This window comes from Ostreococcus lucimarinus, chromosome 10 (assembly GCF_000092065.1).
Source record: "Ostreococcus lucimarinus CCE9901 chromosome 10, complete sequence".
In the NCBI taxonomy this organism is placed as follows: Eukaryota; Viridiplantae; Chlorophyta; class Mamiellophyceae; order Mamiellales; family Bathycoccaceae; genus Ostreococcus; species Ostreococcus sp. 'lucimarinus'.
In genome coordinates this window covers 529,767-556,648 of record NC_009364.1, presented here as the reverse complement: position 1 = coordinate 556,648, position 26,882 = coordinate 529,767, and the positions used below count along the sequence as shown (strand labels likewise).

At 63.7% G+C, this 26,882-nt stretch overlaps 15 protein-coding genes across 15 annotated transcripts; 9 read left to right on the top strand and 6 right to left on the bottom strand.

Annotated features, from left to right (window-relative positions):
• The first annotated feature begins 703 nt into the window (after positions 1-703).
• On the top strand, positions 704-1,894 carry OSTLU_26292 (predicted protein). The gene has a single exon (XM_001420174.1). The coding sequence runs from the start codon at positions 1,005-1,007 to the stop codon at positions 1,869-1,871; it is 867 nt and encodes a 288-aa protein (XP_001420211.1). The 5' UTR covers positions 704-1,004; the 3' UTR covers positions 1,872-1,894.
• A 61-nt stretch (positions 1,895-1,955) lies between these two features.
• Positions 1,956-2,273, top strand: OSTLU_26291 (predicted protein; the record flags this gene model as incomplete). Its single annotated transcript, XM_001420173.1, has 1 exon — positions 1,956-2,273. The coding sequence occupies one exon, from the start codon at positions 1,956-1,958 to the stop codon at positions 2,271-2,273; it is 318 nt and encodes a 105-aa protein (XP_001420210.1).
• A 637-nt stretch (positions 2,274-2,910) lies between these two features.
• Positions 2,911-3,960, top strand: OSTLU_26290 (predicted protein; the record flags this gene model as incomplete). Its single annotated transcript, XM_001420172.1, has 1 exon — positions 2,911-3,960. The coding sequence occupies one exon, from the start codon at positions 2,911-2,913 to the stop codon at positions 3,958-3,960; it is 1,050 nt and encodes a 349-aa protein (XP_001420209.1).
• A 38-nt stretch (positions 3,961-3,998) lies between these two features.
• Positions 3,999-5,486, bottom strand: OSTLU_37913 (predicted protein; the record flags this gene model as incomplete). The annotated part of the gene is made up of 1 exon (XM_001419997.1): positions 3,999-5,486. The coding sequence occupies one exon, from the start codon at positions 5,484-5,486 to the stop codon at positions 3,999-4,001; it is 1,488 nt and encodes a 495-aa protein (XP_001420034.1).
• A 1,139-nt stretch (positions 5,487-6,625) lies between these two features.
• OSTLU_1206 (P-ATPase family transporter: zinc/lead/cadmium/mercury ion) lies at positions 6,626-8,476 on the top strand (the record flags this gene model as incomplete). Its single annotated transcript, XM_001420171.1, has 1 exon — positions 6,626-8,476. A coding segment is annotated over one exon (1,851 nt), but the record flags the coding sequence as incomplete, so codon positions are not given.
• A 78-nt stretch (positions 8,477-8,554) lies between these two features.
• Positions 8,555-13,607, top strand: OSTLU_17170 (predicted protein; the record flags this gene model as incomplete). Its single annotated transcript, XM_001420170.1, has 2 exons — positions 8,555-8,572; positions 12,126-13,607. The coding sequence occupies 2 exons, from the start codon at positions 8,555-8,557 to the stop codon at positions 13,605-13,607; spliced, it is 1,500 nt and encodes a 499-aa protein (XP_001420207.1).
• A 499-nt stretch (positions 13,608-14,106) lies between these two features.
• Positions 14,107-17,354, top strand: OSTLU_26284 (predicted protein; the record flags this gene model as incomplete). The annotated part of the gene is made up of 1 exon (XM_001420169.1): positions 14,107-17,354. The coding sequence occupies one exon, from the start codon at positions 14,107-14,109 to the stop codon at positions 17,035-17,037; it is 2,931 nt and encodes a 976-aa protein (XP_001420206.1). The 3' UTR covers positions 17,038-17,354.
• A 1,375-nt stretch (positions 17,355-18,729) lies between these two features.
• On the bottom strand, positions 18,730-19,197 carry OSTLU_26282 (predicted protein; the record flags this gene model as incomplete). The annotated part of the gene is made up of 1 exon (XM_001419996.1): positions 18,730-19,197. One exon carries the CDS (start codon positions 19,195-19,197, stop codon positions 18,730-18,732), a length of 468 nt encoding a protein of 155 aa, XP_001420033.1.
• An 81-nt stretch (positions 19,198-19,278) lies between these two features.
• On the bottom strand, positions 19,279-20,601 carry OSTLU_93386 (predicted protein; the record flags this gene model as incomplete). Its single annotated transcript, XM_001419995.1, has 1 exon — positions 19,279-20,601. One exon carries the CDS (start codon positions 20,599-20,601, stop codon positions 19,279-19,281), a length of 1,323 nt encoding a protein of 440 aa, XP_001420032.1.
• Positions 20,602-21,027: 426 nt separating this feature from the next.
• On the top strand, positions 21,028-22,548 carry OSTLU_93385 (MFS family transporter: multidrug efflux; the record flags this gene model as incomplete). Its single annotated transcript, XM_001420168.1, has 1 exon — positions 21,028-22,548. The coding sequence occupies one exon, from the start codon at positions 21,028-21,030 to the stop codon at positions 22,546-22,548; it is 1,521 nt and encodes a 506-aa protein (XP_001420205.1).
• Positions 22,549-22,665: 117 nt separating this feature from the next.
• OSTLU_93384 (predicted protein) lies at positions 22,666-23,415 on the bottom strand (the record flags this gene model as incomplete). Its single annotated transcript, XM_001419994.1, has 1 exon — positions 22,666-23,415. One exon carries the CDS (start codon positions 23,413-23,415, stop codon positions 22,666-22,668), a length of 750 nt encoding a protein of 249 aa, XP_001420031.1.
• A 203-nt stretch (positions 23,416-23,618) lies between these two features.
• OSTLU_26278 (predicted protein) lies at positions 23,619-23,930 on the bottom strand (the record flags this gene model as incomplete). The annotated part of the gene is made up of 1 exon (XM_001419993.1): positions 23,619-23,930. One exon carries the CDS (start codon positions 23,928-23,930, stop codon positions 23,619-23,621), a length of 312 nt encoding a protein of 103 aa, XP_001420030.1.
• A 662-nt stretch (positions 23,931-24,592) lies between these two features.
• OSTLU_8114 (predicted protein) lies at positions 24,593-24,976 on the top strand (the record flags this gene model as incomplete). The annotated part of the gene is made up of 1 exon (XM_001420167.1): positions 24,593-24,976. A coding segment is annotated over one exon (384 nt), but the record flags the coding sequence as incomplete, so codon positions are not given.
• A 145-nt stretch (positions 24,977-25,121) lies between these two features.
• Positions 25,122-25,856, bottom strand: OSTLU_26276 (predicted protein; the record flags this gene model as incomplete). The annotated part of the gene is made up of 1 exon (XM_001419992.1): positions 25,122-25,856. One exon carries the CDS (start codon positions 25,854-25,856, stop codon positions 25,122-25,124), a length of 735 nt encoding a protein of 244 aa, XP_001420029.1.
• Positions 25,857-26,103: 247 nt separating this feature from the next.
• On the top strand, positions 26,104-26,817 carry OSTLU_7255 (predicted protein; the record flags this gene model as incomplete). The annotated part of the gene is made up of 1 exon (XM_001420166.1): positions 26,104-26,817. A coding segment is annotated over one exon (714 nt), but the record flags the coding sequence as incomplete, so codon positions are not given.
• Between the last annotated feature and the right edge of the window lie 65 nt (positions 26,818-26,882).

Genomic DNA, 26,882 nt, shown 5'->3' with positions numbered 1-26,882 from the left:
CGCGTCGAGGCGTCGCCCCTCGCGTCGTCGTCGTCGCGTCGTCGTCGACGTCCGTCGTCGTCGCGACCGCGCGTCGCGACGCGTCGGACGCGACGTCGTCGCGACGGTGAAAACGGAAAAAAAAACGCTCGCCGAGACGCGCGACGACGACGCGAGATGGCGACGCGCGACGACGACGACGCGAAGGGCGCGACGCGCGCGGGCGTCGCGCGACGAAACGTGCGCGCGCGCGCGGACACGGGCGCGAGTCGCGGCGCGGCGGTGTACGGCGAAGCGCGGGTCGACGACGGGCGCGACGCGCTGCGAGACGCGCTGCGCGCGTTCGAGGCGAAGTGCGATCGCGACGACGCCGCGCAGATGGCGGCGCTGGAGCGCGTGCGCGAGCACACGCGGGCGCTGGAACGCGGGCGAAAGGTGTGGGATCGTCGAGGGATGCCGGGCGTCGAGCGGGATTGGGGCGAGGCGCGAGAGGCGACGACGACGCGCGCGCCGCGCGAGGACGCCTTTTACGCAGAGTATTGCGAGTACGTCGAGCGACGGGACGGCGGGTCGAGAGAGCGGCGGCGCGCGGTTGACGCGCGCGCGGACGAGGACGCGCGCGCGCGCGTCGAGGACGACGATGACGAGGCGCGCGCGCGCGGTGTCGAGGCGACGTCGGCGTGACGACGGGACGACTCGACGCGAAGCGCGTCCGCCGCACATTCGGTCGCGCGACGCGCGTCGCGATGTCCGCGGCTTTCGCGTCGACGTCTACATCGACGTCGACGTCGACGTCGCGCGCGCGGTTGGACGCGGCGGCGCGGCGGCGCGGTGGACGACGCGCGAGCGCGCGCGCCGCGCCTCGGGCCTCGCGCCGTCGCGAGGCTTCGCGCGTCGCCGCCGCCGCGCTCGACGGCGGCGGGCTCGGTGGGTTCGGTGGGAACGACGACGACGGCGCGCGGCGTTGGCGCGACGACGACGACGATCCCGACCACGACGGGGCGTCGAGGAAGTTTAACGCGTGGATGAGGTTGTTCGCGGGGGCGGTGGCGCTCAACTGGACGACGCACGAGGTCATCGCGTGGAACGATCGACCGGCGCACGACGCGCCCGATGACGACGCGTGGGAGCAAAAACGCGTCTCGATCGTGGTCCCGGCTCGGAACGAAAGCAAGGCGATCGGGCGGTTGTTGAAGCAACTGCGACGCGCGCTCGAGCCCGAGGCGGCGGAGGTTATAGTCAGCGTCGGCGACTCGGTGGATGACACGGCGGCGATCGCCGCCGCGCACGGCGCGATCGTGGTTTCGGGAGCAAAGGGACGAGGGAATCAGATGAACGCGGGCGCGCGAATCGCGACTGGGGATTACGTATTGTTTTTGCACGCGGATACGACGCCGCCGGCGGACGTCGTGGACGTCATTCGTCGACAGCTTCGCGATCAAAAGACCGTCGTGGGCGGGTTCGTGTCGCTCATAGAGACCAAGTCGCGCACGTTTTGGGCGATGTCGTATCACAACGTCGTCAAGACGACGTATTGCGCTGTGATTAGTCGCCCTTTTGGCTACCTTCGAGGCTTTCGCATCCTGTTCGGCGACCAAGCCATGTTTTGTCGCCTCGACGATTTTAACGCCGTCGGCGGCTTCGACGGTTCGCTGTCCATCATGGAAGACGCGGATTTATGCGTGCGCATGCACGTCAAAGGTCGCGGGCGGTACCGCGGACGAGTGAAGCTCTTGGACCGCGTCGTCACCACCTCGGGCCGACGTATAGAGCAACTCGGCAACTTCAAGGCGACGTGCATACACGTCTTGATCGCGTGCAGCTGGAACTTTGGCGTCGGTCCGGAGAAATTGCGTAAACTGTACGACTGGTGTTACCGCGACGTGCGGTGACGCGCGCGGCGTCGGCGCCCTTTGGAAAATTATTAGCTCGCGTGTAAATCGACCGCCGCGTTCGCCTCACTTTGACGCTCGGTGATGATTCCACCGGCGTCCTCGTCCCCGTCTTCGTCCTCGTTTCGTGAAAACTACATCGGAGCGACGATACGCACCACCACGCGCGACGGGCGCTGCTTCGTCGGCACCCTTCGGTGCGTCGACAAGCAGAGGAACATCGTCGTCTCCGACGCGCGCGAGTACGCCTCGCTCGACGCCGCGATCGCGGACGACGGTTCCGAGGCCACCGCGCCGCAGCGCACGATCAACATGATTCTCCTGTCCGAGATCCAGCGCGCGTCGTGCGAGGTCTCGAGCGACGGCGCCGTCGCGGAGGCGCTCGCGGACCTCGCGCTGTGAGCGCGGCCGCCCGCGCGGCGCGCGGAAAACCCATAACTTTGGCGCCGCCAACTTTACGGGGGCGACGGCGACATCGTTTGGCATGTGGAGTAGTTAAGGCGACGTGAAGCCCATCAGTTTCCGTCACGGTCTTATAGTGTAGTTGGTTATCACTCTGGACTTTGAATTCACACGCAAAGTGTCCATACGCGAGCGCCGGTCGAACGGCGCGCTCTCGCCCTCGGATTGCGCACGCAGTAATCCAGCGACTCTGGTTCGAATCCAGGTAGGACCTCGTTTCTTTTTGTCGTGTCGCGCTCTTTTTGCCCGCGCCTGTCGCCCATCGTTCGCGCGCGTCGAATCGCCGAATCGCCGATCCGTGCGCGCGCCACACCGCGCCGCGCGTCGCGCCGATCGCGAGTTCGCGTCGACGCGCGCGATGTTCGCCGAGACCGCGAACGGCGCCGCCGCGAACGGCGCGCGCGACGACGCCGACGACGCGCGCGCGACGCGCGTCGACGCGCCCGCGACGACCGGTGACGACGAAAAGACCGGTGACGACGACGACGACGCGCGACGGCGCGCGCGCGAGGCGTCGAGCGAAACGGACGACGACGCGTCGAGGTACGTGTACGACCCGAACCGGGACGACGCGTCGATGACGACGTCGACGTCGGGCGCGAGGACGATTCAGGTGTGCCAGTACAACGCGCTCGCCGACGCGTTGGCGCTGAACGACGCGTTCGCGAGCGCGTACTACGGCGAGGACGACGCCGAGGCGAACGAGGAAATGTATGATTTGAATTGGACGAAACGGTCGAAGGATTTGCTTCGAGCGATCACGTCGAATGATTCGACGACGGCGCCGGACGTCATTTGCATGCAAGAGTGCGATCACTACTACGATTTCTTCGAGCCCGAGCTGAAGAAACTCGGGTACGCGGGGTTGTACAAGGAAGATCAGTGGTCGCCTTGTCGTAAATTCGGCGCGCCGTGCGATGGCGTGTGCATCTTTTACAAAACTGACAAACTCGAGCTGTTGTCGTCGCACGCGCCGGGGACGCCGCGCGCGCGCAAGGACGACCCGGCGCTCAACGCCGGGAAGACGTTAATGGCGAGGTTTCGGTTGAAGAAGGATCCTCGAAGCGAGTCTGGAATCCGCAACGCGATCGGTACGCTCATTCGCGGCAACGCCAAGCCCGTGTTCTCGGGAGAGGATCTCCAAGAAATCGTCGTCGTCACCACCCATCTCGAGTCGGCGAAAACCGTCGACGGCATCATCACTCGACTGGAGCAAACGAAAGAGTTGTGCCGACACTTGAACGCGTTCGCCACGAGTTTGTGCGCGGACGTGGATAAAGTCCAAATCATCATCGCCGGAGATTTGAACGCGACGCCCAACGAGGCGTGCGTGGTGCACTTGCGCGGACGCGGCATGCGCAACGCGTACGAGGACATGAGCGCGGCCCTCGGCGATAAAAACTCAAACAGATTTTCGACGTGGAAGACGCGCACCGGGTTGTTCAAGACCGGAGAAGTCAAACACACGATCGATTACATCCTCTACTCGGCCCATCGAGGAAGCAAAGTGGTGAGCGTGGCCAAGCTACCGGACGAGAGCGAAATCCCGAGCGACGTCGGATTGCCGACGTTTGGATTTCCGAGCGACCACCTTCCGTTACAAGCGCGCATCGCGATCCCGCCGTGACGTGATGGAATAATATGCTGCTAAACTATTCATTGATTTTACACCGCGTCTAACTTTTGCTTCAGCGCGCCGACGACGGCTTTCATCTCGTCGTGCGCCGACGCGCGGACAGTCAACCGCCTCGACGCGTCGTCTCGCCACAACAGCGCGCCTCGTTTTTCCGCCTCGCTCACGACGGCGCCGTAAAAAGTACCGGCCTGCGGGAAATCGCAGTACAGCACGCATTCCTCTGCTTCCATGCGTTCCATGTCGCGCGCCCAAAGACGAATTTGGTCGCACACCGTGCTCGGTACACTCGGCTTTTTTCGGCGAACTTGCTTGTGCGCGTGCGCGCGAATGTACCCCACGATCTGTTCTGCGTCCACACCCGCGCGAAGTGCGTTTTGCACGCTCTCGCGCGTCAACATACCGACGTACAAGTTGGGCAAGCGATAATCCGCGCGCGTGAACAGCCGCAAAATCTCCATCTCCACGGCGCTGGACGTGTACGCGTACACGCGATAATTCGTCTCGACTATGATGTGTCCTTCCGCCGCCGCCGCCGCCGCCTTGGTATCGCCGTCATCCCCGGTGAATCCGCCGGACAAGCCACTGGCGAGGAGCGTGGGGACGTAGTAGAACTTTTTCTTCACCTCAAACGTGTACAGCAACCCGAGATGCGTCAAATCGAGCACGACGTCTTGCTCCGTGTCGCTCAGCACCCCCGTCATCGCGTACGCGCGCCCCGGTTCCTGAAACGTCAGCCTGAGCAAGAAACTGATCGCGCTCGTCGCCGACGTCTTCTGCGAATCGCGTATGTACTGCGTCAACAGCACCCATATTTGCTCTTGCGCCGTCTGCAACAAAAACGCGAATCCCTCCGCGGTGACGCCCGCGTTCTTCAACCGCTTCTGTCCGCCCTTCTTCAGCGCCGCCGTCGTCGCCGTCGTCAGCCCCGCGGCTCGAAACAGCGCCTGCGCGTCCAATCGTCCCTTCACCTTGGCCCCCGGCCTCGAGAACGCGTTCGACGCCCCCGTGAGCGTGAGCAGCAAGTCTTCCCACTTCGCCTTCGCGTACGCGTTCAGCGTCGCTCGATCCGGCACCTTGGCCGCCACGCCCGCGTCCTCCCGCGCGTCTGCCCCGTCGCCATCGTCCAAATTCACGAATCCTCGCTCGAGCGCGCGTCGCAGATTATTCGCGAACGCCTCGTTCGCGACGACGCGCGCGTCTTCGCCCTCGCCCAGCGCCGTCGTCACCCTCAACCGCGCCAACCGCGCCATCGCGCGCTCCAGCGCGCGCGCATCGCTCGCGCCGTCGCCGCACCACTTCGCGCACTCGCGCGCGTCCGCGCCGTCGTCGACGTACGCCAGGCGCAGGATGATTTGTTTCGCGATCGAATCGCACGCGCGCAGCACCGCGAGCGCGCTCCACGGCGACGACGCGTACAGCGCGTCCAGCTCGCGCGGCGCGAGCGCGCACAGAAACGCGACGAACGCGCCGTCGGCCGCGCTCGTCGACGCCGTCGCCGCGTCGCGCGCCGGCGCCATGCCGCGGCGCGTCGATGAGTGACGACCGCAGTTCGCGTCGCGCTCGCCGTCGCGCTCGCGCGTCCAGCTCGCGCGGCGTCGCGACGCGGCGCGCGTCGATGCCCGCGCGCGTCGCCGCGGCGTTTCGCGACGCGCGATGCGCGTGGTGCGGCGAGACGACGCCGTGCGCGGAGCAAGGCTTGTGCCTGGACCCGACGAAGATTTGCGCGACGAGCGTCGAGCGCGTCGACGGCGGCGCGGCGAGCGGCGCGAGCGACGGAAGCGCGCCTCTCGATGCGTTCCTGATCGAGGGCGCGCTCGTGGTGGCGCGAGAGGATGGGTCGTGGGCGGCGGCGCGGGCGACGAGCGCGACGACGACGACGACGACGACGGGACGCGGGGCGAAGGCGGAGGGCGCGGCGCGCGAGGAACGCGAGAGGATGGTGGAGCTGTTCGGCGCGATCGGGTGCCCGCCGGACGTGGAAGAGGCGCGGGCGCGGTTGGTGGCGAGGAAGTGCGAGACGGTGCCGCACGACGACCACGTCGATTTTCTCGTGGGCGAGCGGTTGGTGCATTTTTCAAACGCGGACTGTTGCGGCGACGGGTGCGCGTTAAAGACGAAGACGCACGTGGAAGATCACGGGTGGGTGAAGGTGTTGCGACATCGACGCGGTGGGGTGGATGGGGGGGATTACAAGCCGTTTCCGTCGACGCGGGAGGGCGCGAACGACGCGGACGATTCCGACGCCGTCGTCGCGAGATGGGCGCTGGAATCAAAGGGCGGGACGGAACAGAGCACGCACACGCGCTTGCTCGTGAACGGAATATGCTGTCCGAGTGAGGTACCGCTGATTCATAGGGTTTTAGATAAGATGGAGGGCGTGCGAGACGTCAAAGTCGTCGTGCCCACGAAGACGGTGCTCGTCGAGCACGCGGCGTCGGCGGTGAGCGCGGAGACCATCGTGGACGCTTTGAACGCGGTGCGTTTGCAGGCGCACGTGAGCGATACGAAAGGTCCGAGCGACGGTACCTCAGCTCGCGATGACGCGCAATCGAGCGATGCGTTCGCGAGGCCACCGTTTCGAATCACGTTGGCGTGCTTCTTCTTCGTCGTGTCGCTGTTTCACTACTTGGGCGGAGACGCGCGACATTTACGCTACGTCGCTCTGGCGTCCGTTGCGGTTGGTATTCCCGAAATCGCCCTGAAAGCGTTCGGGAGCTTACGAAATGGTATCGTCGATATTAACACGCTGATGGGGATCGCCATCGTCGGCGCTTGTGCGCTTCAAGATTTCGGCGAAGCCGCCGCGGTGGTGGCGCTCTTTGCGCTCTCAGAATGGCTCGAGGCGCGCGCTATGGCGAAAACGTCGCGCGCGATAGGCGCAGTGCTGGCGCTTCGACCGGAAACGGCGCGGCGTCGAGGCGATACGGCACTCGTGGCGGTGGAAGAGGTTAAAGTGCGTGAAGTCGTCCTCGTCAAGCCTGGAGAGAAGGTGCCACTCGACGGCGAAATCGTCGCCGGCGCGAGCGCGATTGACGAAAGCGCGCTCACGGGCGAGTCCATGCCCGTGCCTAAACGTGTCGGTGACGTCGTGTACGGCGGCACACTGAATCAAGGTGGGATCTTAGAGATTCGTGTCTCGTGCGTCGCCGCGGATTCAGCAGTCTCGCGGCTCGTCCGTCTCATCGAAGAAGCGCAAGCGTCGCGGAGCTCGAGCGAGCTCGCCATTGAGAGATTCGCGAGGGTCTACACGCCGGTCGTCATCATCGCCGCCGCGCTCGTCATGATCGTACAGTACAGTTCTGGGGTCAAAGGGAACGAGCCGGCGTATTTGGCGTGCGTCTTACTTGTCATCGCGTGTCCATGTGCGCTCGTATTGAGCACTCCCGTCGTTGCCGTGAGCGCACTCACGGTGTGCGCGCAACGCGGCGTCTTGGTCAAGGGCTCTGCGCACCTCGAAAGACTCGGCCGCATCGAGCGCGTGTTCATGGATAAAACGGGCACGCTCACGCGCGGTTCTTTCACGCTCACTGCGGTGCGTTTGGTGCGTCCGGCGAGAAACGGCGACGAGAACCAACGTCCGGCGCTCGGCGTCGGCGCCCTCCTTCGATGGCTTTGCGCCCTGGAATCGCGTTCGTCACATCCGCTCGCGCACGCTGTCTTGCGTGGCGCCGGTGCGGCAGTCCGCGTAGCTTCGGAACAATGTGTCGTAGAAGACTTTGAAACTATCGACGGGCAAGGCGCGAAAGCTATCGTCGACGGCAGGCGCGTCGAAGTCGGCAACGGCGAGCTCGCGTTGGAGAACGCGTGGGACGCGAACGATGTCGAGCTGACGAACATGGCGAATACGTGGGAAAGCGAAGGAGGTACCGTGGTATGGGTCGGGGTCGACGGTCGTCTCGCGGGCATCATTCGATGTGATGACGTCGTTCGCCCTACGGCGGCGAAAGCGGTGGATGACTTGAGAAAAATAGGCGCAGAGGTGGAGATGATCACTGGAGACAATCCTGGGTCGGCCGAGTACTTGCGAGCGCGAGTAGGCGTCAATCCAACGCACGTACGTGCTTCACTCAAACCGCAAGACAAACTCCGTATCATCGGCGAAGCGATCGAGGCGTTAGAGAATAAGTCGTCCAAAATCGCCTTGAAGCTCTTCGGCCGAGGCACGGTGGCGATGGTGGGCGACGGAATCAACGACGCTCCAGCGTTGACTGCGGCGGACGTTGGCGTCGCTATGGGCGTCGCCGGTACGGCTGCGGCGATGGAAACCGCCGACGTGGCGTTGATGACAAACGATCTGAGTTTACTGGTGGACACCATCGTGCTCGGTCGCGAGTGTGTGCGCAAGATTCGACAAAACGTCATCTTCTCCGTCACTACCAAGCTCGTGGTCCTCGTTCTCTCCATCCTCGGCTACACGGGCTTGTGGCAAGCGATCGCGGTAGACGTTGGAACAGCTCTTTTGGTTATTTTCAACGGTATGAGCATCTTGCGCGAGCGAAACAATCGCGAGGAGTTGAAACAGATTCACTGCGTGGGCGAATTCGAAAGACTCGAAGAAGAACGCGAGTCCGCAATCGCGGTCGCCATGACGACGAAACAACCGGTGGCGATGGCGAACACATCGTTTCCCGCGAAAATACCGTTCACGCTCCCGGCGGCGAAACGAACGGCGACGGTGACGGCGCGAGACAACAGCGAAAATGTCTAACAGTAATGGGCGGCGAGCTTTGTTGTAAAATCAAGCGGTTCATTCTTTCATCTAAGCTATGCTATACCTGCTAGTTCATCATCCGAATGCTCGTCTACTTCGTCGCTATCTTCGTAAGCGAGTAAATTCCGTTCAATGTCGACTAAATTCATGATGGTCATCCCCGCTCGCCCGCTCCGCTCGCACCACTCGGCTTGCTCGTCCGCGAATCGACGCACGCCGCGGCTGGAGCCCAAGTTCACGCCGATGCTTTCGAGTAAACCGGGCAAATCACCCAACGTGGTAACGCTCACGAGCTGGCCGCGAAGCGCTAGACCTACCATGGACTTCAATGGTTCGCAACACTCGCGCGGCAAGGCTGCTTCGTCGCTCAGCCGACAGTGTTCGCGAGCGTCGAGCTTCTTCTGAACGTCGGCGTCGTCGACGGGAACCCATCGATTCGTCGTCGAGCACCGCAGCTCGCTCGGCGCGTAGTCCGCTTTATATTTCATCTTTTGACAATCGTGAATGTAATACCCCATGTAGTAGAACTCAAACTCTCGCGTCGCCTCTGGCCGTCGACGTCGCTCGTCCGCGACGAACTCAATTTCTTTCAGCGCGCTGACTTTGCCCAGACTCAACTTCGCGTACTCGGGGTCCCAGAAAAAGTACTTCGAACTCAAACCTTTCGGCAAAATGTCGACCACACCCACGGCGACGAGCTTCCCATCGATCCTGTACTGCTGATGAAACGCGCCGAGTCCGATGCTCGGCGCAGACGTCTCGTTCGGCGTCTCGTCCTCGACGAATGGCGAGTCCACTAAAAATCTTCTAAAACTCGCTTCCTTGAGTTCCGACGCCTCGTCTCCGTGCACGGCGGCTTGATACCTTTTCCACAATTCAAATTCCTCGCGCACGAACGTCGAACGCGCCGTCGTTATCTCCAACTTTCGCGCCGCTCGCGCGCCGTCCTCGTCGCCGCCGTCGCTTCCCTCATCTCTCTCGCGCCGCAGATACGCGTCCAATCTGCGCAGCACCTGCCGCTGCTTTTTGGACGGCCTGAACGCGTCCACGCTGACGCGAATCGTGTGCTGCGCGCAGCACGAGACGTCGATCGCGGGCTTGTAAATCCACGTTCCGCTGCGTCTCCAGCCGTCGTCAATCAATTCGCCGTACCTCTTCGTCGACAGCCCGTGCGCGACGGCGCCGTCGCTCACGGACGCGTCGGGCGACGCGCAGTACCCGCAGTCGCTGACGTTTCGCCCGACGTAGGACACGGCGTCGGGAACGCGAGGCATTCCCGCGCGTCGCCGCGTGAAGTCGCGCCGCGGGTGGACAAAAGTCTTCTTTGTGCGTTACATACAAAAATCAAGGCGTCGCGATTAGACGTCGTTCGAGGACGACTTTCCATAAATCCTTGGTCCGCAGACTTTGAGTAGAACAATTTGCGTTACAAAACAAAACTGTACTCGGCTGATGCTATGTTTACTTTTGTCAACAAAGGTCAAAACGGCCACGTCCTCGCGGCGCGCGTCGTGTTGAACAAGAGGGACGTCGACGTACGATGTTCAGAGTCTGTTTTCCCGGGAGAAAACAGACGAGCTCCCGCCGCCTAGCTTAGGGTAGAGTTCCCAACGCGAAAGTCGTTGTGTACTCGCCAGATCGTCTCTCCCAGAAGGTTACCGACGCTCAAAACCGTGAGCTGCGGGAAATCGCGCTCCGGCGTGTGCGGAATGGAATTCGTGACGATGACTTCGGTGAACGCACTGTTGGAAAGTCGATCAACAGCGGGTGGGGAAAACACCGCGTGCGTCGCGCACGCGTAGACCTCACGCGCGCCACGTTCGCGCAACAGCTCGGCGCCCGCGAGCAAGGTACCTCCGGTGTCAATCATGTCGTCGAGGAGCACGGCGATTTTGCCATCGACTTCGCCAATCAAGTTCATCACTTGTGCCTTGTTATGACCGGTGCGTCGCTTATCGATGATGGCCAACGGCGCATCGTTGAGCTTTTTCGCGAACGCGCGAGCGCGCGGGACGCCACCGACATCCGGAGAGACGATGACGATGTCGTCTGGATGAAAGTCCTTCGACGTGAGATAGTCCAAGATGACCGACTCGCCGTAAATGTGATCGACGGGAATGTCGTAGTACCCGATCGTTTGCAACGAGTGAATATCCATCAACACGCATCGCGTCGCGCCCGCCTCGGTGAGCAAGTTGGCGACGAGCTTAGCGGCGATGGATTCGCGTCCAGACGTCCTTCGGTCGGCGCGCGCGTAACCAAAGTACGGAATCACAGTCGTGATCGATCGGCAAGACGCGCGTCTGCACGCATCAATCATCACCAACAACTCCATCAAGCTGTCGTTCGTCGGCGGACACGTGGGCTGGACGATGAAGACGTCGCAACCGCGAATCGACTCTTTTATTTGAACGTAAATCTCCCCGTCGGCGAAACGCTTAATCGTCGACTTCCCGAGCTCTATCCCTAAATAATTCGCAATCTCCTCACTCAGCGACGTGTGCGCCGTTCCCGAAAACACCTTCAACCGACGGCGCAGCACCGCCTCACCGCCTTGATCTTCGTGCTCGTCGTCGCGCGCGCCGAACCTCGAGTTCGCCATCTCGTTAAACACCCCCGACGTCGCTCCCGGTCGGAAGTTTCCTCGCGAGAACACGTCTTCGCCCGCCGCGGCGCGCACCACCGTCCGCACCTGTTCGATTCCGCGCGTCGTCAGTCTCCGCGATCTCTTTTTCGTCGACGCGTCCCGTCCCGCGCGTTCAAACGCCTCGCGCGTCGTCCGCGATCGCCGTTTCCGCGCCGCCGCGTCCGCGCGCGCCGTCCTCGGCGTCCGCGTTCGAGCGCGTCGATCGTTCGCGCGTCTTTTTCCCTCCTCCCTCGCGCGCGTCCGCGCGCGTCGTCGACGCGCGCGTCCTCGAAGCGTCTCGCGCGTTCAAACGCACCGCTCGCGCGCCGCCGCGTCGCGTCGTCGTCGTCGTCGCGCGCGTCGCCGACGCCGCGCGCGTCGCGCGCGCGCGCGGCGCGACGCCGCGGATCGCGCGCGCCATCGGCGCCGTCGTCGCCATCGCGCGACGGCGTGTGCGGCGCCGCGCCATCGCGCGCGACGCATTGGCTCCGGGACATTGCCGTCTCACTGTTTGCCCATACAAAAGTGCCGAGAAAGTGACGAGAGGGTTTGCGCGCGCGCGCGACGCGAGAGCTCGACGCGCGCGACGCGACGGCGGCGCGCGCGCGCGGAACGACGTCGATGACGGTCGCGTCCCCGGTCGCGTCGCGCGCGGCGCGATCGCGCGCGGCGAGCGCGTCGACGACGCGACGACGAGGACGACGCCCGGGGACGGGGACGCGCGAGGGCGCGCGACGCGAGGGCGCGCGACGCGCGCGCGCGGCGAGCGTGCGCGTGGAGAACGACGAGGGAAAGGCGGACATCGAGATCACGCCGGAGACGAGGTTCGAGGCGGTGATCGGGATCGAGACGCACGTGCAGCTGAACTCGAGGACGAAGGCGTTTTGTCGGTGCGCGTACGAGTACGGCGCGGAACCGAACACGAGGGTGTGTCCGACGTGCATGGGACATCCGGGGACGCTTCCGGTGCTGAACTCGGCGGTGGTGAAGAAGGGGATCGCGATCGGGACCGCGCTCGGGGCGAAGATACGAAGGACGAGCAAGTTCGATCGTAAGCAGTACTTTTACCCGGATTTGCCGAAAGGGTATCAGATTTCGCAGTTTGACGAGCCGCTGTGTTACGACGGATCCATCGACGTGGTTTTACCAGTGGAAGACGGCGGAGAGGTGAAGCGGGTGGGGATCACGCGCGCGCACTTGGAGGAAGATGCGGGAAAATTGACGCACGCGAAGGGCGAGGATGGGAAAAAGTACTCGTACGCCGACTTTAATCGAGCGGGCGTGGCGCTGCTGGAGATCGTCACCGAGCCCGATTTGCGCACAGGACGCGAGGTCGCGGCGTACGGTTCGGAATTGCGACGAATAGTGCGGTTTTTGGATGCGTGCGACGGGGACATGTCCCGAGGGTCAATGCGAAACGACGTCAACGTGAGCATCCGACCGGTGGGTCGCGAGCGATTCGGCACCAAAGTCGAGGTGAAGAACATGAACTCGTTCAACGCGATGGCGCGCGCGATCGACTACGAGATCGCGCGCCAAGAGGAGCTCATTCGATCAGGGCGAGGCGATGAAATCGTGCAAGAGACGCGCACGTGGGACGAGGCCGCGCAGAAAACCGTCGCCATGCGCAAGAAGGAAGGCTTGGCGGATTATCGCTACTTCCCAGAACCGGACATCCCCAAGCTGAGGCTATCGGAAGAGTTCATCTCGAACGTCGTGGCGTCCATGCCCGAGCTGCCGTCGATGGTTCGCGCGCGATACGCCGCGCTCGGCTTGCCGCCCGCCGACGTGCAAGTGCTCGTCGAGGACAAAGAGCTCGTGACGTATTTCGACGCCGCGCTGAGCTCGAGCGCGAAACCATCGGCGAAACAAGTCGCCAACTGGCTCACGGGAGACATCATGGCCCACCTGAAGAACTCAAAGATGGAAAATGTTTCCCAGCTCCCGCTCTCGCCCGAGGCGCTCGGCGAGTTTTGCGCCATGATCGACGCCGGAGAAATCAGCGGTAAAATCGGCAAAGATCTCCTCCCCGAGCTCTTAGAAAAAGGCGGAAGCGCGAAAAAACTCGTCGCCGACCGCGGCTTGTCCCAAGTTTCCGACCCGCGCGAGATCGAAGCCTTGGTTGACGGCGTCCTCGAAGCCAACGCCGGGCAGCTCGAGCAGTATCGCGCCGGCAAAACCAAGCTCAAGGGTTTCTTCGTCGGCGCGTGTCTCAAGGCCAGCGGCGGTCGCGCCAATCCATCTCTCGTCGATCGCATCTTACAAGCCAAGCTCGACGGCGTTCCGATCGACGTCGCGTGACGCGCTTTAGCCTCTTTTGATTAGAACGGCGCCGAAACGCGGAGCAGCGCCAAAACGCGTCCAGACCCGGTCGCCAACCGTCGGGGATCGGATCGCTTTCTTGAGTCACGAACCGTCGCGAGTCACCCCTCGAGTCACCCCTGGAAAAAGATTATCCACTCGTCGCGACGCGCGTCGCGCGGCATTCGCGCGCGCCCGTCGCCGCGACGCACGCTCGAGCGCCTCGCACGCGCCGACCGCTTCGCCCGCGCTCTCGCGCGCTCAAGACCGCCCGCGCGCGATGTTTCGTCGTCGCGCGAGCGATGCGTTGACGCGCATCGCGCGCCTCCAGGGGGGATCGGCGCCCGTCGCCGCGTCGCCGTCCGTCACGAGCGCGATCGGCGCGCCCGCGGGCGCTCGAGCGCTCGCGAACGGTCGCGCGTACGCCCACGGCGCGCGCGCGGCGATCGCGCGACGCAGCGCGGGCGTCGCCGCGACGACGGCGCGCGCGAGAGGGGGGATGACGTCGCTCATCGCATCCGGCGCGCGGGCGGTCTCGACCGAAGCGCTGAAGCCGCTGGACACGTTCGAGCGACGACATAACTCCGGAACGACGCAAGAAGTGGCGGAGATGTGCGCGGTGATCGGGTTCAAGGACATCGACGCGCTGATCGACGCGACGGTGCCGGAAAATATTCGCCTGAAGAAGACGATGGACATGGGCGAGTACACGCAGCCGCTCACGGAGAGCGAATTCTTGACGATGATGAAGAACATGGCGAGCAAGAATAAGGTTTTTAAGAACTACATCGGGACCGGGTATCACGGCACGCACGTGCCGACGGTGATTTTGCGTAACATTTTGGAAAATCCGGGGTGGTACACGCAGTACACGCCGTACCAGGCGGAGGCGTCGCAAGGACGCCTGGAATCGTTGTTGAACTTTCAAACGATGATTACCGACTTGACCGGCATGCCGCTGTCTAACTCGTCGTTGTTGGACGAAGGCACGGCTGCGGCGGAGGCGATGACGATGTGCTCTGCGTTGAACCGCGGTAAGAAGCCGAAGTTCTACGTGTCGAACAAGTGCCACCCGCAAACCATCGCGGTGGTGCAGACGCGCGCCGAAGGTTTGGGTCTCGAAGCCGTCGTGGGCGATGAGAACTCTTTCGATTACACCGCGAAGGATGTCTGCGGCGTTCTCGTGCAATACCCGGCCACGGATGGTTCGATCATCGACTACAAGCCCATCGTGTCCCAGGCGCAAGCCAACGGCATTCGCGTCGTCGCCGCCGCCGACTTGTTGTCGCTCACCATGTTACAACCTCCGGGTGAATGGGGTGCTGACATCGTCATCGGTTCATCTCAGCGATTCGGCGTGCCCATGGGCTACGGTGGTCCGCACGCTGCCTTCTTGGCGACGACGCACGACTGCAAGCGTTTGATGCCGGGCCGCATCATCGGCGAGTCCATCGACGCCGAAGGCAAGCCGGCGCTTCGCATGGCGATGCAAACGCGCGAGCAACACATCCGTCGTGACAAGGCGACTTCGAACATTTGCACCGCGCAAGCGTTGTTGGCCAACATAGCTGCCATGTACGGTGTTTACCACGGTCCGGAGGGCTTGAAGCAAATCGCCAAGCGCTCGCACGACTTTGCCGCCGTCTTCGCCGCCGGTGCCGAAAAGCTTGGCTTCAAGAACACCACCCCGGAGTTCTTCGACACCGTCACGCTGAAGTGCCCGAGTGGCGCGGATGCCATCGTCAAGGCGTGCGCGTCCGCTGGCATCAACATTCGCAAGATGGACGCCGACCACGTCTCTTTGGCGTTTGACGAAACCACAGAAATCGCCGACGTCGACGCTCTCTTCAAGGTGTTCGCTGGTGGCGCTGCCGCGCCCACCGTCGCGCAAGTTGCGCCGTCTGTGAACACGACCATGCCGATGGCGCGTAAGTCTGAATTCATGACCCACCCGGTGTTCAACCAGTACCACAGTGAACACGAGATGGTGCGCTACCTCAAGCGCTTGGAAGAGAAGGATCTCTCCTTGGTTCACTCCATGATCGCTCTCGGCTCTTGCACGATGAAGCTCAACGCAACGACTGAAATGATTCCGATCACGTGGCCGGAGCTTGCGAACATTCACCCGTTCGCGCCGAAAGATCAAACGCTTGGTTACCAAGAGATGTTCCGCGGTCTCGAAAAGCAACTCTGCGAGATCACCGGCTTCGACGCCATGTCCCTCCAGCCGAACTCTGGTGCGTCTGGTGAGTACGCTGGTTTGATGGGTATCCGTGCCTACCACCAATCTCGCGGTGACCACCACCGTGACGTGTGCATCATCCCGGTTTCCGCGCACGGTACCAACCCGGCGTCCGCCGCGATGTGCGGCATGAAGATCGTCGTCATTGGCACCGACGCCAAGGGTAACATCAACGTCGCCGAGCTCAAGGCTGCGGCCGAAAAGCACTCCGCGAACTTGGCGGCTCTCATGGTTACGTACCCGTCGACGCACGGTGTCTACGAGGAAGACATCAAGGAAATTTGCGAAGTCATTCACCAACACGGCGGTCAAGTGTACATGGACGGCGCCAACATGAACGCCCAAGTCGGTTTGACTTCTCCGGGTTTCATTGGTGCGGATGTGTGCCACTTGAACTTGCACAAGACTTTCTGCATTCCGCACGGTGGTGGTGGCCCGGGTATGGGCCCGATCGGTGTCAAGGCGCACTTGGCGCCCTTCATGCCGGATCACCCGTCCATGAAGGATGGTGCCGTCGCCGTCGGCGGGGACAAGCCCTTCGGTGTCGTCGCGGCTGCCCCGTACGGATCCGCGCTCATTTTACCGATTTCCTTCTCTTACATCGCTATGATGGGTTCCGAAGGTTTGGCGAACGCGTCTAAGCGCGCCATCTTGAACGCCAACTACATGTCCAAGCGCTTGGAGGATTACTACCCGGTGCTCTTCAGCGGCAAGAACGACACGTGCGCGCACGAGTTCATCCTCGACATGCGCCCGATCAAGGATGCCACCGGCGTCGAAGTCGCGGACATCGCGAAGCGCTTGATGGATTACGGTTTCCACTCGCCGACGATGTCTTGGCCGGTCGCCGGTACGTTGATGATTGAGCCGACCGAGTCCGAGTCCAAGGCGGAGCTCGATCGATTCTGCGACGCTCTCATCGCGATTCGTGGTGAAATCCGCGACATTGAGGACGGTAAGGTGGACCGCGAGAACAACGTTCTCAAGAACGCCCCGCACACCGCGGAGGTCGTCACCGCGAAGGAGTGGAACCGCCCGTACCCGCGCGATCTCGGTGCGTTCCCGGTTGAATGGACTCGCTCTCACAAGTTCTGGCCGCAAACCTCTCGCATCGACGACGTCTACGGCGACAGAAACCTCGTCGCGAGCCGCGCGGCTGTGGAAGTCGCCGTCGCTCAAACCGCTTAAAAATCACATTTTGCACTCGTTAGGAGAAATGTAATTCATCACGCCTTAATTCACTATTCTGACAAGCTAAAAATTCTAAATCAACCGCAAGTGTTCTTGTGCGTCGTCCCGGCGCCCATCCGTCGGTGCGTAAAACGTCCCCGCGGCTAACGCCGAGGCCCACACCACCACACACACGCACGCCGCTAGTTGTAAGTACATCGTGGACGAGCTATTCTCATCCACTGATGTGTCCTCTACGTCAGAGTATTCCTCCAGACCGGCGCGACCGCCCTTGGTCCACGACTCGCCCTCGCCGTCTAAACCTTGTGAGTCGTACGTCGATCGTCCCCACTCTTCGCGCTCCTCACCATCATCGACTGCGTCTTCGTACTCGTATTCGTCCTGCCCTTGCGCGACCGCCGGTACGACCGGAAGATCTGGACAACACGAGTGCCTTCGACCGCCGTCCGCGGGACAGCACCCCGCGCTCGCGCCGCAACACGCCAAATCATCCCCATCGGCGTTCGGACAGCACCCATCGTACGACGGCCCGGAGTACCACACCCTTGATCGCGCTCTATTGTGCTCCTCGCTCCCTTGTTTACTCTCGCAGCACGCTAAATGTTTCCCGAACCCGCCGCCGGGCTCGGTGCTCGGACAACACCCTCCGCTCGAGCAGCACGCGAGCATCTCCTCGCCGCCTTCGACCTCGTTCTTCCCGGCGAGCGGGCAGCACCCGTCGTACGCCGGACCCTCGTACACGATGACGTCCACCGCGCGCGCGGAGTCCTCCAGCGCGAAGTCCGCGCGGAGTTTGGCGTCGTCGACGGACGCTTCGGACGATGGTGTTGACGACATCGCGCGCCGCGCGTGCGTCGCCGAAGCGTCCACGCGCGCGGCGCGCGCGATCGCGAACGCGCAAACGACGAACAGTATCGTCCGCGCCGACGCGAGACCGCGCGCGCGCGGTCGATCGGGGATCGACATGTTCGCGGCGGCGACGTGTGAAGACGCGACGCGCCCCACAGCGCCGCGCGCGGATCGAGCGCGCGCGTCCTTCGACGCGCCTCGACGCCCATGCCCGACGAGGACGCCGACCTTTTCGATCGCGCCCACGGCGCGTGGTCGCCCACCGCGGGCGGCGACGGCTCGGACGCGTACTGGTGCGTCAGCGTCCTCAACGAACCGCTCGACCTCGATCGCGCGATGGCGTGTCGGTGCGCGCCGTCGGCGCGGGACGACGACGGAAGTCGGCGGAAACTCGATCACGCGCGCGCGTGCGCGCTTTCGGTCGCGCCGAAGAGCGCTGAGATCGAGATTTTGTCAGCCGTGGCGTCGCGCGTCGACCCGGCGCCCGACGAGCGAGGACTGAGCTTCGCGTACGCGTCGGGAGAATGCAGCTCGACGATCGAGACGTTCGTGGTGGAACACACGTGGACGCCGGAAGCGCTTCGAGGACGCGGATTGGGGAAGAAGGCGGTGCGAGGGTGCGTGGAGTTCGTCGTCGCGCGCAAGATTTTCGGCGAGCTTCCGGGCCGGACGCGCGAGGATCGCTACAAGGTGGCGCTCGCGCGACACGTGGACGCGACGTGCTCGTACGCCAAGCGAGCCCTCGAGGAACTGCGACGCGAGGCGGGCCTGTGATGTGTGTAGTCTGTGATGCGTAGTCTGTGTGTAATCTATGTACGAAGGAAGCGCGCGCGCGGAGACTCAACGATACGGTAACTTTGGCCAATGGTTGGCGACGAATTCGCAGTACTTCGAGAGCCATTCGCTCGGATACTCGACGCCGAGAACTTCGCTCGCGCGTTTCACGCACTTGTCGTAGAATGCATCGTTGATGTCCCGGTCCGATTTGTTGTCTTCGCACAGACTCGCGCTCTGCGTGCCGCGAACGGCGTCGAAACCGAGTTTGATGTCGGCGCCGAGATAGCCCAGCTGGTCCACGGCGTCGCGGTGCGGTTGTCGCACTTTGTAGGATGTGAAAAGCAATTCGTATCTGTTATGGCGCGGCGACACGCGTTGAATGCTCGTCGGGGTAAGGTAGAAATCGTCGCCGGGCGCCAGCGTTTCTCTGTCATCCGCGTCGTGTTTCGCTATGAGTCGATGAATCAGTTCAATCTTCGCGAGCGCGTTGATGAACTCATCGATCGTTTCGAACGGGACCGTCGCCGCCATTGTCGGCCGAGCGCGGTGGTTTGCGGTTAGAAGTTGGGTTCGCGTCGGGACCTCGGAAATCTCGTTGTTACACCGCGGCGGCTAAGCGCCTTGGACGGCGAGATCGTTTCGCACGAAACTCACGATGTTACGCTGGTGTCGTAGCGTGACGAGTGTTATGGAGGAAGCACCAAACGCCTCATCGCGGACGACGGCGAAAGAGCCGTCGCCCGGGGCCGTCGATTTCGTCGTCGTCGATCCCGCGAAAGGCTGCGCCGCGTCGTCGTCGATCGATTCGTCGATCGATAGCGACGCGCTAACTTCGTTCGCGAGCTCGTCGCGATCCATCGCCATCCAACCTTCGACAGCCTTTCGCAAACCTCGCGCGCGGGCGCGTCTCGTGTCTTCGTCTGTCGGTCGCTGGAACTCGGCGTCTTCGTCCGATGCGCGCGGATGCGAGGCGTAGGCGAATAAATCTTCATCCCCTTTCGCAGCGGCAGGCAGAGGCAAGCCTTCGGCCTCGAACGCCACGTACGCTGTCGTGACTAAGCCGGCGAAGATCTTTGGCGCGTCTGCGGCGCGACCGAACATCCCTCGCTGCGTGCCCTCGACGTCGAATTCCGGGGCGTCGAGCGCGCCCGTGATTTCATCCGCAGAGATCCCAGCCTCGTACGCGCTTCGCGCCGCGCGAACGAACTCGCGGTACCCCACTGGATGGTTCGTCAAGACGCTGAAAAACGCGACGAGCATGTCCGCCGCGAGCTCTCGCGCGGGCGTGCGCTCTCTCGTGCACCACGCCAACGCCAACTGCTGTTGCGCCTCGATTTCAATAATTTCAGTCTCGTCCACCGTCGCGTCGACGTCCTCCATCGCCTCCAGCCCTCTTCTCGCGTGCGTGATCCCGCGTTCGAGTTCTATCATCTCCCTCGTCAACAGCGTGAGCTTGCAATTCATCCGCATGATGGACTCGCCCGGGGTCGGCGTTCGCTTTTCGCCCCCGCTCGCGAATCGTCGCTCGAGCTCCATCCTGCGAAGCGTGTACCCCTCATCCGCGTTCTTATTCGTCATCTCGATGTACTTCAACATCCCCATCGCCTCCTTATCCTCTTCCACGCGCTTTCTCGCCTCCTCCAACGTCCGCGCGCTCAACCTTCCCTCTCCCTCTCCCTCTCCCTCTCCCTCTCCCTCTCCCTCTCCCTCCCCGCCCTCGGCTTCGATTCGATCGAACCGATACAGCGTCAGCGTCACCATCGCCACCGCGCTCGCGAACGCGTCCTGTTCGCTCGTCCCGAACTTCATCGCGCTCGACAGCCCCATCATCGCGCTCTCCAGCCTCGCGTCCGTCACCGAGACGCCGCGCTCGCGATGCGCCCTCGCGCACCGCGCGCAGAACTCTTGGTGCGCGAATCTCGACCCGCGCCGCATGGCTAAAAAGCTCGCCAGCAGCCCCCCCGTCGCGCCCGCCGTCCCGCTCTTCATCGCGCCGTCGTCCGAATCGATCCCCGACGTCTCCGGCGTCGCCTCGGCGCGCGCTCGCGCGTCGCGCGCGCCCGCGCGTCCATCGAGACGTCCGCGACGCGCGCGCCGACGACGCGATCGATGATTACGAATTCGCGCGCTCGAATCGCGCGTCACGAATTCGCGCGCTCGAATCGCGCGTCGCGCGTCGTGCGCGCGCGTCGCGAGCGTCTCGCCGCACCGCATCGCGTGTCGTGCGTCGCGTCGCGATGCGCGGCGTCGCGATTCGCGCGCGCGTCGTCACTTTATGGCGCGTCTGCGAATCTTCGAATTCGCAGACGCGCCCGCGGACGAGACGAGACGCGCGCGGATTCGCGTTCAAGTCGTCACTTAATGACGCGTCGTCGCGCGTTCGAATTCGCGCGCGCGCCCGCGGACGAGACGCCGCTGGACTGGCGCACGATCGCCGTCGTGCAGATGTTCTCGATGCTCTCCATCGCCGGGACGACGGCGCTGTTCAGCACGGCGTACTTCGCGGCGCGCGCGCTGCGGCCCGAGGCGAGCGAGGCTTCGCGCGCGCTCGTCGCCGGCGCGCTCACGGCGACGAAACCGCTCGCGAGCGGGGCGTCGTCGCTGGCGTGGGGACGGCTGGGCGACGCGCGAGGGTTCGAACGCGCGATATGCGCGAGCGGCGTGGCGCACGCGATCGCGACGGCGGCGTTCGCGATGGCGAGGACGACGAGCGGCGCGTTCGCGGCGCGCGCGTGCCAGGGGCTGGCGGACGGGATGGTGGTGATGCAGAAACCGGCGTTGGCGCTGGTGAGCGACGAGACGAACGTGGCGAGGGCGTTCGCGACGACGGGGGTGGCGTACGGGGTGGCGAGCGCGCTGGCGCCGGCGTTGGCGGCGGCGTTGAGCGAGCCGTGCGAAAATTGGAAGGCGTTCGAGGGCGAGCGAGGCGCGCGGTGCCCGACGTTTTTGAGGCGACGTCCGTTCTTTTTGAGCAACATATGGATCGCGGCGCTCGCGGCGCCGACGTTGATGGCGTACGCGAGGGGGTGGATGCAGATCGATAAGCATCGAAACAGAGACGACGTCGAGGTCGTCGTGGAATTGGAGCTGCTTCCGGATGCGAGCGAAGACGACGCCGCGGCGGAGACGACGGCGGTGGACGCGGACGCGGCGGCGGCGACGAAGAAGGCTGTGGAAAGTATAGAGGACGAGGTCGTGTGGTGGCGCGACGTGAACGTGCGCGCGGCGATCGCGTCGCAGGTGGGGTGCACCGCCGTCGTCTTGTGCGGGGCGGAGATGACGCCGCTTTGGATGGCGACGTCCGTCGCGAACGGCGGTTTGGGTTGGACTTCGCTGGAAATCGGTGCGTTCGGCACCGTGATGGGGTGCGTTATTTTACTGTTTCAAGTGTTTCTGTTCACCAGACTCTGTCGCGCGTACGGCATCGTGACGCTGTTGACGTACGCGTTGCTGGTGAACGCCGTGGCGTTTCCGCTGCATCCGATCGCGCACGTCGCGGCGAAAAAGTCCAAGGCGTGGACATGGGTCGCCGTCGTTTGCCTCGGTCTCGCGCGTGGGATGAGCGGTCCGATCATCATGGGCGGGAGTTCGCTGATTTTGAACAACGCCTCACCCAGGGACACGCTGGGCGCGGTGAATGGCTTTAGCGGAACCTTTGGCAACGCCGCTCGAGGCGTGGCGCCTCTCATCGGCGGTTCCTTGGTGGCGATGATGGTGGCGATGAAACCGGGCACGCCCGGGCGAGATGTTTGGCCTTTCGTGGTCATAGGTTTAGGATTCGTGTCGCTGACGGTATTAAGTCGTCGACTTTCGCTCGATCTGAACAAACCGCGACGGCCTCGGCGAACGTCGAGTCGAAGCGATTTCAGCGCCCAGCCGTGAGCGCGGAGCGATTCATTCTTTATATTCTTTGATTTGATTCTGTTGTATTGAAAGATTTGTATCGGTAGTCATCATGGTCTTGATTGACGACGCTTTCGCCGTCCCGCGGGCGAGAACTCACGCCGCCGCACTCAACGCTTTGTGCAACGCGAAGTGCTTCGACTTTTCGCGATAGTGCTCGACGACGGACATGAACGCCGTCGCGCCGGCGACGACGCAAATGATCGAGTGCGAAGGCTTTTTGAGATCGATCTCGTATCCTTCCGGCAGACAGTCCCCGATCGCCGCGTTCACGATGCTCGGAAACAAGTGCACGGATGGATGCAACTCCTCGTAAATCACCTCGTACGTCGCCGATCGCAAACCGCGACGACGGATGGCGTCGAAATGTTTCGGCAAGACGTTTGCGGCGAGCGCGACGAGATCCAGCTCACCCGAAATGCCCTCGACGGGAATCATGCGGCTGATGTGCGTTGGACGTTGCAAGAATTTCGCGCCTTCGCCCAATTGTTCGACGATCCACGTCGCCAACGCGCCGACATCCGTCGAACAATCGCTCGGTTCCAAAGCGACGTACGCCGCGTTGTCGACGTCGGGCAACGAAACAATCTTCGCGCTCTCGTACGGCTTCGCGTCGTCCTTGCCGTGTCCTTTCTTCCACTCCGGCGCCGCGCTTTCGATGATTTTCTGCGCTTCATCGCTCGCGAGCGCGATTTCGCTCGCGCCTTGTCGCGTGATGAAGAACCCGCGCTGACTCGCGCCCGCGGAGTTCAACCACTCTGGCGCGGCGTATTCGGGAAGGGTGACGGCGCCTTGCGACGGCGTCGGTTGCGAATCCATCGGTTGGCTCTCTTCGGGTTGCGACATGATTTCGGTGCGAGCGCGCGTTCGTCGTTTTTCGTTCGCGCGCTGTCGTCAGAGCGTGCGTCTTGAAGTGGCGCGCCGCGTCGGCGCGCGCGTTTGCGTCGTCCATTACATCGCGATCGTCGTCGCGTCAAAGTTACACTACGGTACTGTACAGAGAAACACCCATTCGTCGTCAAAGTCGACGACGTCATCGAGCGTCGTCGTCAATCGATTTCAAATTCCACCCGTCCCGTCGGCGCCTCCGCGCGCGTTCGACACATCGGACAACAATCCCGTCGCGCGAGCCACGCGTCGATGCACGCGTCGTGAAACTCGTGCGAACACGTCGACGACGCCCGCTTCACCACTTCCCCGTCCACGAACGTCTCCAGACACACCGCGCACACCCGCGTCGTCATCGTCGTCCCTCTGTACTCTCGTCTCGGCAATCGCGCGAGAACGTTCGCGCTCGCGCCTCGCGTCTCCGCGCCCGCGCCCGCCTCCAGCGCCTCGTACGTCGACTCCAGCTCCAGCATCGCGCGCACGACGTCGCCGAACCGCATCGCTCGCGGTATCGACGTCTCCACAACCCTCAATCGTCCTCGTTCGTCCGTGAACACGCGATAGTGCGCGTCGCGCGCGTCGTCGAGCGTCTCGAGCAGCGCGCGCGCGCCCGCGAGCGCGCCTCGCGCCGCGCCCGCGAGCGCGCCTCGCCGCGCGCGCGCGCCGAGCACCGCGCCCGCGATCGCGCCGAGGCCCGCGCCCGCGCCGACGCACGCCGTCTTCGCGCACGCGCGCGCGGCGACGCGCGCGAGCGCGCCGACGCGCGTCGAGGGCGTCGCGCGCGCCATCGAGTCGCGTCATCGCGCGACGGTCGGTGATCGCAGTCGCGCGTCCGCGTCGGCGCGCGCTCGGGCGATACATCGCGATGCGAGCGACGTCCTCGCGCGTCGCCGAAGCGCGCGGCGTCGCGACGGCGCGACGACCGCGACGAATGAGACGCGGATGCGCGGTGCGCGCGAACGACGCGGACGGAAACGGCGACGCGCGCGGAGCGCTCGAGGCGGAGAACGACGCGACGCGGCGACGCGGACGCGCGATCGCGCTGGCGGGATTCGCGGTCGGCGCGGCGTCGTTCGCGCTGACGGCGACGACGACGGTGGGAGATTCGGGAAACGGCGGCGCGGCGAACGCGGCGACGGCGAATTTGGCCAAGTTGGAGCGAGCGTCGACGCCGCTGGACGACGCGCTGAGGAATGGGAGGCCGACGGTGTTGGAGTTTTACGCGGATTGGTGCGAGGTGTGCAAGGAATCGGCGCCGACGGTGTACGCGGTGGAGACGGCGCACGGGAAGGCGGTGAACTTTGTGATGTTGAACATCGACAACGCGAAGTGGAGCGACGAGATGGACGCGTACGGGGTGGATGGGATACCGCATTTGGAGTTTTTGGACGCCGCGGGTGAGAGCGAGGGATTCATCGTCGGTAAGTTTCCGCGCGAGGTGTTGGAGAGCAACGTCGCGGCGTTGGAGGCTGGCGAGCGAGAGCTGCCGTACGCCAAGCGATACGGCGCGGCGAGCAAGGCGACGACGCAAGACATCGCGCAGGCGCCCGCGCAATCGGCCGATCCGCGCGCGCCCGTGTCGAGCTCCGATCCGAGGTTTCACGGGTGAAACATCGAGTAAGCAATGCGCGCTACTGTATGTATTACACGAACGATGATCAAATTTAGTCCTCGTCCTCGTCCGCGCGGCGCTCGACGCGCGCCAACGCGCTCGTCGTCGTCGTCGCCGCGTCGGTCGTTTCCTTCGCCTCCTTCGCCGATTCTCCTTCGTCGTCCTTGACGTGCACGAACACGCTCCCCTTATTCCCGACGCTAATTCGCACTTCCTCATCCAAGAACCGCTGTTCCACCCAGCCGCGACCCGCGCCCGGTTTCGGATTCAGCTCAAACGTCTTCAATCTTCGACCGCCGAAACTCACGTCCACCGTGCGAATCTCGATGTTCGTCCGCACCGCTCCCGCGTTCTCGCTCGTCGCGAACGCCTCGATCCTGAGCATTCCCAACTCCACCGCGTTCCGCACGCCGTCGTCCTCGTCGAACGTTTGATAGTTTTTCGCCGCGCCTTGAAACAAAATCTGAAACGGATTCGCGTTCGCCGCTTGCTTCGAGTGCACCAGGCGCCATCGCCCGCGCAGCGCCCGCGACGTCGCGGGCGAGCGTCGTTCGCCGTCGTACAGCGCACCGCACTCGTCGATCGCCGCGTCGATCCTCTGGGCGTCGTTTCTTTCGATCGCATCCAACAGATTTTCCTTCGCGCCGAGCAGCTTCAGATCCTTCGCCCGCGTCGGGTCGAACGCGCGCGTGCGCGCCGGCTCCGCGCTCGCGTTCAAGCGCGTCCGCGCGCGTCCGCGCCCGCGCGTCGCGAACCGCGCGTCGACGCGCCAACGCGTCGACCGCATCGCGCGCGCGGCGATCTGCCGCGGATTCGCCGCACTGCGCGACGCCACGCGCCGAGCGTCGACGAGCGACGCGTCGCGCGATTCGCGGGTCGCGCGAACGCGTCGTCGCGCGCGCCGCGCGCCGGTTCCCGACGACGCGCGTTCGCGACGCGCGACGACGAACGATCGAGGTCGTCGAGCCGGCGCGCGATCGAATCTGAACGAAACCGCCGCGCGACGGCGGTGAGGGCGGCGCGAGGCGCGCGCGATGAGCGGGATCGGCTCGGGATACGACCTGAGCACGACGACGTACTCGCCCGACGGACGCGTGTTCCAGGTGGAGTACGCGGGGAAGGCGGTGGACAACGGCGGGTTGACCGTGGGGGTGCGGTGCGCGGACGGATGCGTCATCGCGTGCGAGAAGCTCGTGCCGAGTAAATTGCACACGCCGGGGACGAATCGACGCGTGTGCGCGGTGGCGCGACACGCGGGAATGGGCGGGAGTGGGTATAACCCGGATTTGAAGGCGGTGCGAGACCGCGCGCGAGCGGAGTGCGCGCAGTACAAGTCGTTTTACGGCGACGCGATCCCGGCGAAAGTTCTGGCCGATCGCATGGCGCATTATTATCATCTGTTCACGCTGTACTGGAGCGTGCGCCCGTTCGGGTGCTCGAGCGTGCTGGCGGTGAAGGATTTCGACGGCTATCACTTGTATCTCCTCGAGCAAAACGGCGAGTGCGCGAAGATGAAGGGCGCGTGCGTCGGTAAGGGGAAAAGCGCGGCGAAGACGGAGGTTGAAAAGTTAAATTTTAGTGAAATCACGTGCGCGGAGGCGGTGAAAGAGTTGGCGCGCATCGTGTACGCCACGCACGACGTGAAAGACAAGGAGTTTGAGTGCGAGTTGAGCTGGATTTGCGACGCGAGCGACGGCGAGTTCGTCCGCGTGCCCGAGGACATCGCCGAGCCCGCGCGCGCGGCCGCCAAGCGACTCGCCGACGGTGAAGTCGACGCCATGGACGCTACCTGATCGCGCTCGCCTTCTAGTTC